Source organism: Rana temporaria, chromosome 10 (assembly GCF_905171775.1).
Source record: "Rana temporaria chromosome 10, aRanTem1.1, whole genome shotgun sequence".
Classification (NCBI taxonomy): domain Eukaryota; kingdom Metazoa; phylum Chordata; class Amphibia; order Anura; family Ranidae; genus Rana; species Rana temporaria.
The window spans coordinates 136,891,705-136,904,868 of NC_053498.1; the positions used below are offsets into that span (position 1 = coordinate 136,891,705).

The following is a 13,164-nucleotide window of genomic DNA, read 5'->3' on the forward strand; positions in this document are numbered from 1 at the left end:
TAAAAGTTTGACGCCATTCCACGAGCGGGCGCAATTTTGAAGCACGACATGTTGGGTATCAATTTACTTGGCGTAACATTATATCACATTATTAAAAAAAAAAAAGATTTTTTTCCAAAAAAGATGCGCTTGCAAGACCACTGCGCAAATACGGTGTGACAAAAGGTATTGCAATGACCGCCATTTTATTCTCTAGGTTGTTAGAAATTTTATTTTTATAATCTTTAGGTAATTTTCTAGCAAAAAAAAACATGTTTTTAACTTGTAAACACCGAGTATGAAAAACATGCTCGGGCTGAAGTGGTTAAACTCTCACCCTCTGTACCATTCCCAAGACTCTCATGGTTCCACTGATCATTGGTTCCAGACCTTGGCCGACAACTACCTGTAAGGAGAAAGCACTGAAGTGTCTACACCTAACCAGCAGAGGATGAGGAAGGAAGGAAGGCAGTCAGATTGGCCAGTCATAAGGAATGTTAGAAGAAAGAATCAAAACACAAATGCTTTCACGTTTGGATTAGTTTGATTTAATTCTTAGGTTTTTAAACGGCTAACCTCGTTTATCTAAATTGTGAACAGGAACAGACAAAATATTCGATAAAAAACAGCCAATAGCTCACCATCAGTTCCTTGCTGGGCACTGGCTTCGGAGAGTTCAGACGTCCGTGTGACACTGATTGTTTTATGGGAGAGACTAGAGGCTGGAGAGAAGAAAATAAAAAATAAAAGATACAATAAATTAAATTAATAATTATTATTATAATAAATGTATTATAAATGTATTATTATAATATAATAATAATAATAATAATAATAATAATAAATGTTATATATATATATATATATATATATATATATATATATATATATATATATATATATATATATATATATATATATATATATATATATATATATATATATATATATATATATAAATAAAAATTCAAAGACAATTGCTCGGCCATCACAAAACATTACATATTTTTTCATTCATCACCTACCCTCAGTACCAACCACTAGGTTATCTATATTACAGTATTCATTGCCTGGCAATGTTGCATATAGCAGAGAGAGGATAGCAAAAAATTCCCCATTCCAACGTACTGTAATACAGTCCTCTCCATTTTCAAGGAAGGACATACCAAACTATGTAATCCAGCATTTGTGTTTCAAAATATATATATATATATATATATATATATATATATATAAATAAATAAATAATCGCTGCTCCGGCGCCGTGATTGGCCGGAGCAGCAAAAACAGGAAGAAAGCTCAGAGGGGACATGGCGGCAGCAGTGGACGGGACCGAGGATGACTTCAAGCTCATTATGCCTTTCTCTTGCAGGGGCTTTTTTTTTTTTTTTTTTTTTTAATTGTGAAGGTTTACTTCCTCTATAATGCCACAAAAAGAGAACTACACAGCTCAAAAAAAAAAAAAAAAAAAAAAAAATGGGGAAAAAATATCATGGTGGATATCTATACTAATAAGGACTGGGCAATGTATTAGGAAGGAAAAGATGCCACATCGTTTGATGAAAATGAAAATAATCAACCTACAGAGGGCTGAGTTCAAAGACACCCCGAAAATTAAAGTAAAAAAAAAAAAAAAAAAAAAAAAGAAGGAGAGAAGATGATGCAGCAGGTTAGTGACATTTCATTTCAGCAACACAAAATGGTCCTCAGTAGTTTGTATGGCCCCCCAAGTGCTTGTATGCATGCCTCACAACATCAGGGCATGCTCCTAATAAGACGATGGATGGTGTCCTGGGGTATTTCCTCCCAGATCTGGACCAGAGCATCACTGAGCTCCTGAACACACCGAGGTGCAACCTGGCGGCATCTGTCCAATACAGGTATTTGCAGGCACTTCCAGCGAAAGAGCCAACTACGCCATGTCCCGCCCCTCCTCCGCACTGTCTTCTGGGAGACACACACACACACACACACACACACACACACAATTACATAGCCACACACACACACACACACACTTACAGCCCTGAAGCAATTCTTGAACCCCTTCAGAAACACCGTTCTTCTCTAGAAACTGTGCCAGGCAAGAAAGGGCTTTGCTGCGAACAGTAGGGGCCTTGTCCGAACAGCGGCCGAAAATGAGGGACTGGAGCAAGAACTTGTGCTGAAGAAATTTCAGGTCCTCTTGAGGGAAGGAAGAGTCCGGGACCCTCTCCGGCAACGCCAGCAGAGCGACTGCCGCATCAAGAGTGAACACTCGGTATGAGATCTAAGACGACACAAAATGGAGGCACTGAAGAAAAATTTGTAAATCGACGTCATCTTTAATTTCAAACTTATTTTTTTTGCAATAAAAAAGGTAGATTGACCACATACCAAAAAAATAAATAAATCAGGAATTCAGAAATATTAACGTGATGTACAAATTTGAGTATACATGAATAGGAAACTAAACTGCACTAGATTTTTCGAAAATAAATAAAAAACATTGTACCCTATAACAAAACATCTCCTGGAATCATTTTGGACATCATAGATATACAAACCCCTGTGAATGTATAACCACCGAGTCACCTTCAAGCCCTTGTAAAAAAGTTTAATGGAAATTTCTGGATGTTGTCCTGTGCACGCGCCCGACCCCACGGCTGGGCTTAAAGGGCAACGTACATATACGTTGATGTGCCCAGCCGTGCCATTCTGCCAACGTATATCGGCGTGAAGGGGTCCTTAAGTGGTTAACCACTTCAATACTGGGCATTTTCACCCCCTTCGTGCCCAGGCTACTTTTCAGCTTTCAGTGCTGTCACGCTTTGAATGACAATTGTGCGGTCGTGTGACGTGGCTCCTTTTTTTCCCCACAAATAGAGCTTTCTTTTGGTGGTATTTGATCAGCTCTGCGGTTATTTTTTTGCGCTATAAACAAAATACAGACTGACAATTAAAAAAAAAAAAAAAAAAAAAAAAAAAAGGTGTTTTTTTACTTTTTGCTATAATAAATATCCCATTTTTTTTTCAGTTTAGGCCGATATGTATTCTTCTAGAAAAATCGCAATAAGCGTATAGTGATTTGGTTTGCACAAAAGTTATAACGCCTACAAAATATTCATGATTTTTTTTTTATTATTTTTTCTTTTTTACTAGTAATGGCGGTTATCAGCAATTTTTGTCTAGACTGCGAAATTGCGGCTAACAGATCGGACACTTTTGACACTATTTTGAGACCATTCACATTTATACAGCGAACAGTGCTATAAATATACACAGATTACTGTATTAATGTGACTGGAAGGGAATGGGTTAACACTAGGGGGCGATCAAGGGGTTAAATGTGTTCCCTAGGGGGAGGTGACCGATCAGTGTCCCTATGTACAAAGGACACACCATCGGTCTGCTCTCCCTGACAGGACATGGACCTCTGTGTTTACACACAGAGATCCATGTCCCTGGCTCTGCAACTGCTGACCGCGGGTACCTGGCTGACATTGCGGCAGGCAAGCACGCGCATCAGCACCCGGGTGATGCAGGGGAAACATACGCGCCACCTAGCAGCCGGGAGGCCCGAGGACGTCGTATGATGTCCACCCAGGATGGCAGAGCCACCTTGTGGACGTCATATGACAATAGGCAGAATGGGAAGTGGTTAAAAGCTATTTTTTTTTTAAAATAACAAACATGTTCTACTTACCTGATCTGTGCAGGGGTTTTGCAGAGAGCAGTCCTGAACCTCCTCTTCTCGCCCACACTGGACAGAGAGGAGAAGCCAGCAGCGCCGACTGGGGACCCGAGAAGAGGAGGTTCCATTGCACAGAGCAGGCAAGTAGACAGGTGTTTTTTTTTTTTTTAACACACACACACACACAAACACACACACACAACCTTAGAGGTGGAGATATACCTGAACAACATATTGAGAAGTCAAAGATCACCAGGCACAGTGTCACCTCCCGACACATGATTTAAACCCCTGATTGCAGTACTACCATGTCACAATGGTGTGCATTGCATGGCAATCAGATGGTGAGGAGGCAACATGTCACCTCCTATCAAACACACTTGGATTGCTTTTGAGAGTAGCAGCGCCTGTTGCACTCGTCAATAAGCCTGGTACACACTACCAGTTGTTCATTCATTCAAACCAGCAGTGTTTAGTTTTCAAAGTATAACAATGGCCTACTTTTAAAACAAAATATATGTACTGCAGCACTTAAAGTAGTTCTAATGGCCAAAGATATTTTACATTGATGCATTAAAGCCCCCTGAGCCCCGTCTCAATCCAGCAAAGTGCCACAAGAGTAGCGGCTCTCCCGGGTCTGTCTCCTCATTGGCTCACACAGCAGCAGGAGTCATTGTTTCCTGCTGCTGTCAATCACAGCCAGTGAGCCAATGAGGAGAGAGCAGGGGAGTGCCGTGCTCTGTGTATGAATGGGCAATGTCCATTCACAGGAGCGCAGCTCATGAGCAAGCAAGGGAGGAGTCAGAACTGCCAGCGGGGGGCCCAAAAAGAAGAGGATTGGGGCTGCTCTGTGCAAAACCATTGCACAAAGCAGGCAAGTATAGTTTGTTTGCAATAAAAATAAATAAACTACCTTTAGAATCATTTTGAAGTACAGGTACATCTGCAATTACAGTTTTCTCTTCGTTCCACTGAAAATGTTTGCAAATGCTTTTAATCCTGCCACACAGATCTATCTAATACAGCTTCCTGTAATAAGATTGGCAACAATGCTGCACTGCTCCTGAATTCAGAGCATAGTTGCCACCCATGTGTAAAGTGGGATGAAATCATGTTACAGGGGTCGTGGGTATCAGTATTGTGAATGCCGATTCACAAGTCTGTAGCTTGTCACTCAGCACACAGTACCCCTGTTGAGACGCTCACTCGGAGCTGCATGCGTTTTTACTTTACAGAGCAACTGCGTTTGGGCGTCAAGAATGTCCTGCAGAGGTCTTTAGCTGTACTATGAATGTTATTCATTACCATGTGTGTCCCCTTTTCTTCACACAAGTTCCTTGGCTATATAATATAGGAAAGGATTACAATAATCCTACTACTTAAACATTTTCTTTTGTTACCTTTGAATTCCCGGAGTATTTGCATAGCCAGTCTACAAATGACGCGTATTCTGCGTTGGGAAGTTGATCTTGTAGTTTCACCAGAGTTTGCGCTGCCGATAGGCGATAATCTGACTTATCAGGACACTGTCCAATGCAAAATTAAAATAGGGTGATGCATTGATGGGATAGTAAAAAAAAGAAGAATTATATTCTGTAATTTAGAAAAGGCAGTTCATCATCAACCTAAGCCCTGGTTCACACTTTTGCAATTTCGAAGCATATGCCCACCATTGCAGCCTCACCGTGCCCAGCATTGCAGCCTCAGCGTGCCCACCACTGCAGCCTCAGCGTGCCCACCACTGCAGCCTCAGCGTGCCCACCACTGCAGCCTCAGCGTGCCCACCACTGCAGCCTCAGCGTGCCCACCACTGCAGCCTCAGCGTGCCCACCACTGCAGCCTCGCCTGGGCAGAGGAATGCATGACTGGGAGAGAAGAGCTGTTACAGCTTACATTACAGGGCTGTGTCGCTCTGTGCGACACAGCCCTGCCTCCACCAGACCCCGGACCTGTGATGGACAGAACGCATCCCAGCATTGGACCAGCGTTCTGTCTATCACAGGCACGGGGGCTAGAGAAGGCGGGGGCCCGTGTTGAGCAGGTCGGAGACAATTGTAAGCGTGCTATCCTGCAGCTCTCCTCTTCCTTCATGCTCTCACCCCCGGGGCGATTGCTGGGAGAACGGCTCCCGATCAACCCCGCATGTGACTGGAAAATTTGAGGGGGGTGTGTGTATATGTATGTATGTATGTATGTATGTATGTATGTATGTATGTATGTATCCTTCAAAAAAGGCATGTATACAGATTTTTCTTTTCAGTGCTAGATAGGTTAGTGTTAGATCGTGGGTGTCTGTAGATGCAGGGATTTTAGTTTTAGCGTGGACTTCCACTTTAAATGAAGTCGCAATGAAATCAGTCAAAAATCACACATTTGTGGCTTTGAAATTGCGCTGAAGTAGTGAGATTGCAAAGTTACAATGGTGTGAACTGTGGGATAGGAAGGGGAGCCCAGGGATTACAAGTAGAAAAAGCAAAATAGGTAAGCTATAAAAGGACCAAATATGTGCAAAGTGACAGGTTTCCTACACCTCTGACCACCACTTTCCTAATGCAAGGTTAAGAAACAAGTTATCAAACAAGCTTGTCTGTGTTTTTCTAAAACCAAGAGCCCTGCATAGACCACAGTAACTTACAGCATTGTTCTCTTATCTACATACATATATATTTTATATATATATATATATATATATATATATATATATATATATACACACACACACACACACACATACACACACACACACACACACACACATATATATATTTTATATATTTTATATATATATATATATATATATATATATATATATATATATATAATTCCATTGCTGCGAGTTACTTGTACTTTACATTAACATTGGCCTTTGCACTGCTTAACTGTAAAAAGTCAGGAGTTACCTTGGCACAAATGTGTTGCAACAAAATCCATAGAACAGGAAGAGCCATTTCTTTCAGCTTGTCCACAGTAAAACTGTTAAACGAAAAAAATATATATACATATCAGAAAAAAAAAAAAAAAGAGAAAGACCGACCTGCAGGGCTCTAATGAGGAAAGTGGCAGGGTCGATATTCACAAAGTCATTCGACAGCTGTACCACAGTGTCCTCAGTTCCCCATCACATCACAGCCCCCCCCCCCCCTACATTACAGTTCCCCGTTAATGTAACAGGGACCACACTGCTATAATTACAGTGCCCCTAGCAATTAGAGCTCCCCATCACAGTGCCCTTTGCAGTAGGGTTGTCCCGATACTAGTATCAGTATAGGTACCGATACTAAGCATTTTCCCGAGTACTTGTACCACCGCTATCCTCCTAGGTTCTGCTCTCCCCTACCATGCTCTGTGTCCCCCCTTCTGTACCGCTGCTATCCTCCTTGGCTCTGCGCTCCCCCTCCATGCTCCATGTCCCCCTCCGTGCCGCTGCTCTCTCCCTCCGTGCCTCTGCTGTCCTATTCTGTGCCGCTGTTGTCCCCCACTGTCCCGCTGCTGTCACCCTCCGTGCCGCTGTTGTCCCCCACTGTCCAACTGCTGTCACACTCCGTGCCTCTGCTGTCCCATTCCGTGCCGCTGTTGTCTCCCACTGTCCCGCTGCTGTCACCCTCCATGCCGCTGCTGTCACCCTCCGTGCCGCTGTTGTCCCCCACTGTCCAACTGCTGTCACACTCCGTGCCTCTGCTGTCCCATTCCGTGCCGCTGTTGTCTCCCACTGTCCCGCTGCTGTCACCCTCCATGCCGCTGCTGTCACCCTCCGTGCCGCAGCTGTCCCCCTACGTGCTCCGAGTCTCCCCTCCGTGGTGTCACTCTCCATGTCTTCCTTCTCCACCCCCTCTGTCAGGATGGAGAGCGGCGGTAGGAGCCCCTAAACCCGGCTCCTACCTTTTCCGAATGAACAGAGTCAGTGATCACTGACTGTTCATTCATATAACTGAAACATTGTAAACACAGGTTATGATGTTTCAGTTTATGAATGAATAAGAGCCTCTGTCTTCTCTTCATTCATTTTCAGTGCAGCTGAGAAAGGGACTGTCCTTAGTCCCTTTCTCTGTCTCAAAGGGGAGATATCAGAGGTCTGTTAAGCAAAAATGTAACTTTTAAAAAAGAAGTGCTGCAACTTTTAAATCACCAGAACCCTGAAAGTGTATCGGCTTCTTGTAATGAATTAGTCCCTCCCAGAAAAAGTCCTGCACAAGATGCAAAGATCCAACAAAGAGCAGAAACAGGCAAAAATATACAGCAAAGCCCCCCCCCCCCCCCCCACAAAAGTGGAGTTACTCTTTAAAAGCTTAATTAATCAGCGGTAATCCATACCAGACAAATTGAACAGCATGGTCCCGTGCACTGGTTGCAGAAGCATTGATTACAAGTAACGAAGGGTTTGAGCCCGGCCCTCCTTTAACCATCAAAATAACACTCAGCAGACGTTGGAAAAGCCGACGAAGAGTCTACAAGGAGGAGACATGAGATAAGGAGTTATGTAGGGAAATGGCATTTACATCAATTACTGTGCCCAGTGCATTGCTACTAGTAATGAGAACCGTTTTAAATAGAACAAGTGCCATCACATACAACATTTCGTACCCAATTTCAGTGTTTTGGACTGCCAGGAGTTAAAGTGGTTGTAAAGGCAGTTTTTTTTTTTTTTAATCCCTATGCATTAAGATAAAAAGCCTTCTGTGTGCAGCAGCCTCCCTCACACTAACCTGAGGTCCATCTAGATCCAGCGATGTTGCAACAGAGACTCGGCTGTCTGGGGACTCCCCTCCTCATTGGCTGAGACATCTGCGCGGCACCAGACAACAGCAGGAGCTAAAGTCAGTGAGCTAATGAGGAGAGAAAGGGGCAGGGCTGAGCCACAGCTCCATGTCTAAATGGACACCAGTAGCTGCGACTCGGCTGCCTCCATTGCAAGCTGCTTGCTGTGGGGGGCACTTAACGGGAGGGAGGGGCCAGGAGCACCAAAAAAGGGACCCGGGAAAATGAGGATCAGGGCTGCTCTGTGCAAATCCACTGCAACAGAGCAGGTAGGTATAACGTTCTTTTTTTTTCGTAAAAAAATAACCAATGGTGCCACCGACTGCCTCTCTATTTGCCCATCTTTTTGTGCAAAGCAGAGAAACTACTTTCCAATTAACCCCCAAAGCAGGTACCTTTGACACCTAACCCAGACACCAAAAGGGAGAGTTCCGCTCACCCCCCACTCTGACATATTTGGAACATTTTAAGAGGTTTGAGCGGTACACAATGGCTGTGGAACCATTCACAAAGCGCAGCCCACAATTACCATGCAGGCTCCAGATCCGAGGATCTGTGGCCCGGGTGAAGACGAAGCTGGATCCTTGGAGCATATTCAAATCCAGCCGCTATTTTTTTTAGTAGTAGATACATTTTTAAAGAAATTAGCTTAGAACTGAAGTAACTTCCCAAGACAGGACCCTTATCCCCCTCCCCCACCAATAATATTTAACTGGTGCCATATCCCCCCTAATGCTTAGCGTAACCTCATCCGGTTTCTGTATCCGACACCAAAAAAAAAAAAAACAACACACCACAGACCTGCTAAAAATTCTTTACGGAATTTGAAGATATTAGGTGGATAGATTATTCGCCATCTGCCAGCACTGAGCAGGGAGTCAGCCTACAGATGTGGCCATAGGGTCTAAACTGACTGAGCAATATCAGCAAAGCAGCAATCGATCATCTAAAGGCAGGAGTACGCGCTGGGAGCTTGTGTCATTGCCATTCCGTTACCTTGAATGATGAGCGTCGTCAGCCACATTAAACACAATCTGCTAGTTATTATTTTGACTGTAAAAGATCCACGATGGCCCCACCAGCACAGAGTACAGCCAGTCTTTGGATGCTGCCACTAGGTCTGCAAACTTCGCACTGAGCCGTATAGTGTCTCCACTACCTGCCTGGTTCTGGGCTCCTCCAGATGGCCAGCATGAATAAGTAGATGTGAATAAAATAGCATCGCTCTAGACTAGAGAGATGGGGGGCAATTGCTAAAGTGTTGATCTCTTTCCCATAGAAAGGTCCATAAATTGGGCTTCTGCCTGGGATGGAGCTACCAGCCAGGAAACTCAGAAAAAGTTGTATTTTTAATACACAATTTGGCCACAGATCAGAGCGGGATCAAGCACGCCATGCAATAGGTCAACCTGGAGGATTCCATTAGAAATGGAGATACTTCTTCTGCAATCATGTATGCCAAATATAAAAATACCTCACCCATCCTGCTTTACTATTTAAGTAACGGAATGAAAAACCTGTGTAACACACCTGGTTGCCGTCACCATGGCTGGGTTGACACAGCAACCACAGCCCATGATATGCCAACTCCGGCACGTATTTCAAATGGTTAGCACTTCTACAAAGGAAAAAAGAAAAAAATTAGTGCAATACACAATATGCAAAACACAAACCCAAAACCTAGACCTGAAAAACATACGCGATGACACTCCAAAAATGTATTTAAGGAGATCCCGCCATGAAACAAACTGAATTAAAAACAGCACGAAAACACAAGCCCAATGTAGGCTTATGTCGATTTTCCTGTTAGACAGAGCTGTGACTTGGCCTTCCAGCGTGTGAAGATTACACATACATCCTGCTCCTGGACTATATTAGGTGGATTCAGAGAGAGTTAGGCCAGCGTATCAGTAGATACGCCGACCTAACTCGGAATCTGCACCGTCCTAAGTTTAAGTGTATTCTCAAACTGAGATACACTTAAACCTATCTAAGATACGACGGCTTGCGCCGTCCCATCTTAGGGTGCAATATTTAGGCTGGCCGCTAGGTGGCGCTTCCGTTGAGTTCGACGTAGAATATGTAAATGCATAGATACGCCGATTCACGAACGTACGTGCGCCCGTCGCAGTAAAGATACGCCGTTTCCGTAAGAGATACGCGCCTAAAGATAAACATGCCCCCTAGGTGGTGTAGCCAATGTTAAGTATGGCCGTCGTTCCCGCGTCGAAATTTGTACGTCGTTTGCGTAAGTCGTCCGTGAATGGGGCTGGACGTAATTTACGTCCACGTCGAAACCAATACGTCCTTGCGGCGTATTTTGCCGCAATGCACACGGACGGCGCATGCGCCGTTCGTAAAAAACGTCAATCACGTCAGGTTACCCTTCATTAACATAAAACACGCCCCCTCAGCCAATTTGAATTAGGCGCACTTACGCCGGCCCCATTTACGCTACGCCGCCGTAAGTAAGGAGGCAAGTACCTTGTAAATACAGTACTTGCCTATCTAACTTAAGGCGGCGTAGCGTAAATACGATATGCTACCTTAAAGAATATATATATATATATATACACACACACACACACACACACACACACATACATACATACATACATACATACATACATACACACACAACACTCTATTAAAGGAGAAGTCCGGCCTGAGCGTTTTAGGCTGGGCTTCTCCTATGGGTCACAGGAGTGCAATTCGTTTTGCACTCCTGTGAAACATTTTCAGCGGAGAGCCGTCTGAAGTTCGCTGACGTAACCGCCATCAGTTGGGGCAGCGCGCCATCACGACTTCCAAATTGGGATGCGCCAGCTGCCCTGATTGATGGCCGTCTCAGTGTATCAGCGATCCGCTGAGACAGCAGCTCCCCACCCCTCCATTTCTCAGCTCTCCAATGAGCGCTGAAAAGTAGAGCCGACTGTCAGTAACGCTCTGCTCGGGGAGGAGTGAGAACCGAGCCATAAGTGGTTCTCAGTGTAGAGACGCCGAGGGACAGATGCAGCATCAGCCTGATGCTGCATCCACCGGAGGCAAGAATGAATAGGGAATAAAAAAAAAAAAAAAAAAAAAAAGTGTTACTAAACCCATAACAGTAAAATCAGTGGCCCAGATTCAAGAAGCACTTGCGCCCGCGCAACCATAGTTGCGCGGCGCAAGTGCTTACTTGCTCCGGTGTAACGAGTGCTCCTGATTCAGGAACCTCGTTACACCGAATGCAGCCTAGGATGTGATAAACATAAGCCTCCTTATGCCTTCACATCCCAGGCTGCATTCTTGCGTTGGCCGCTAGGGGGCGCGGCCTTTGTGATCGGCGTGTAGTATGCAAATTGCATACTACCACCGATTCACAAAAGTTGCGCGGGCCCTGCGTACGCAAGGTACGGAGTTTCCGTACGGCGCCTTTAGCATAAGGTTGCTCCTGCTAATAGCAGGCGCAGCCAATGCTAAAGCATAGCTGTGCCTCCCGCTCGCGACGTTCAAATTTCACGTTGTTTACGTAAGTGAACCGTGAATGGCGCTGGACGCCATTCACGTTCACTTACAAGCAAATGACGTCCTTGCGACGTCATTTGCCGCAATGCACGTCGGGAAAGTTTCCCGACGGAGCATGCGCTGTTCGCTCGGCGCGGGAGCGCGCCTAATTTAAATGATTCCCGCCCCCGGCGGGGTCATTTACATTAGGCAGCCTTGCGCCCGGCTGCTTAGCATATTGCCCGCGCAATTTACGGAGCAACTTCTCCGTGAATCGCGGGCAAAGCGCAATATTTGCGTGGGCGCAGAGAAAAAAATTTGCTCTTTGCCCACGCAAATATTGCGCGATTCTACTTGAATCTGGGCCAGTGTGTACCTGCAGTAAAGCATGCTTGTTATACTCACTGTGGAACCTAAGGGGTTAATCCTCTGCATTGTGTAAAAAGGCCGTTTGATCCTGTATCCTCTGATCTTCTCCTCCTTCCACTGGCCAATATTTTTTCTGATAATACAGAGCTTGGGGACAGGCTGCACATGCTCAGTTTGGTGTGTATTGCTTATTTTTATTGGGAGGGTGCATGTGATCAGCGCAGGGCCAAGACAGAGGGTCAGGGGTCCTGCAGCCTCAGAGGACAGTCAGTGCAGAATGATAACTCCAACTACAAAAACTTTACCCAGACACCGATTTAATAAAAAATAGAAAAATAAAAAATAAAAAGTCATAAGACTGCAATATACTGCTGATGAGAAAGGGTATTTAGTAGTTTGTATTTACTAAAATAATTTCATTTCCATGTTCTGTGGCAGACCAGATCCAGTGAATGCCGGGTCCTGGTTTTAGTAACACTTTAAGGTTTGGTTACAATACTGCTTAGCAATTTGGTTATACTACATTCCTAGCTACTCATTCATCCAAGTCATGTACCAGGGGAATCGTAAAAAAGCAAAAAAAGGGAAGATTAACTCACATGGATTCTGAAAAGGACAGTTCCCGGGGCACCGTCTCAAAACTAGTGAGACTTATGAAGATCTGGAGAAAGGGAAACAAAAAACCTACGTTACTTACCGGTAACGGTATTTCTATGAACCTTCCAGGACGGCACACGAGAGATGATGGCTCCTCCCCACAGGAAACACAATCACTTAACAATTTAAAAGTCCCCACCCTTCCCCTTGATCCCCAGTATGTAATAAAGTAATCCTGAACTGGTTCACAAGGGACCTTGTTCCGTATAGGTACTTACCACCTAGCGTTTAGCTTATCTTTTCCC

At 44.5% G+C, this 13,164-nt stretch overlaps 1 protein-coding gene across 2 annotated transcripts in view; it reads right to left on the reverse strand.

The window, feature by feature from the left end:
• The window catches only part of NCAPD3 (non-SMC condensin II complex subunit D3), a 63,897-nt gene that overhangs the window by 34,230 nt on the left and 16,503 nt on the right, over positions 1–13,164 (reverse strand). The window contains exons 6-13 of one of the 2 annotated variants that reach the window (XM_040326359.1): positions 12,862–12,923; positions 9,938–10,025; positions 7,964–8,097; positions 6,553–6,625; positions 5,053–5,178; positions 2,002–2,248; positions 621–701; positions 317–385 (exon numbers count right to left, since the gene is read on the reverse strand). In XM_040326359.1, coding sequence (XP_040182293.1) covers positions 317–385; positions 621–701; positions 2,002–2,248; positions 5,053–5,178; positions 6,553–6,625; positions 7,964–8,097; positions 9,938–10,025; positions 12,862–12,923 — 880 coding nt within the window. The remainder of the gene's footprint in view (positions 1–316; positions 386–620; positions 702–2,001; positions 2,249–5,052; positions 5,179–6,552; positions 6,626–7,963; positions 8,098–9,937; positions 10,026–12,861; positions 12,924–13,164) is intronic. The other variant, XM_040326360.1, reaches the window with a different exon arrangement.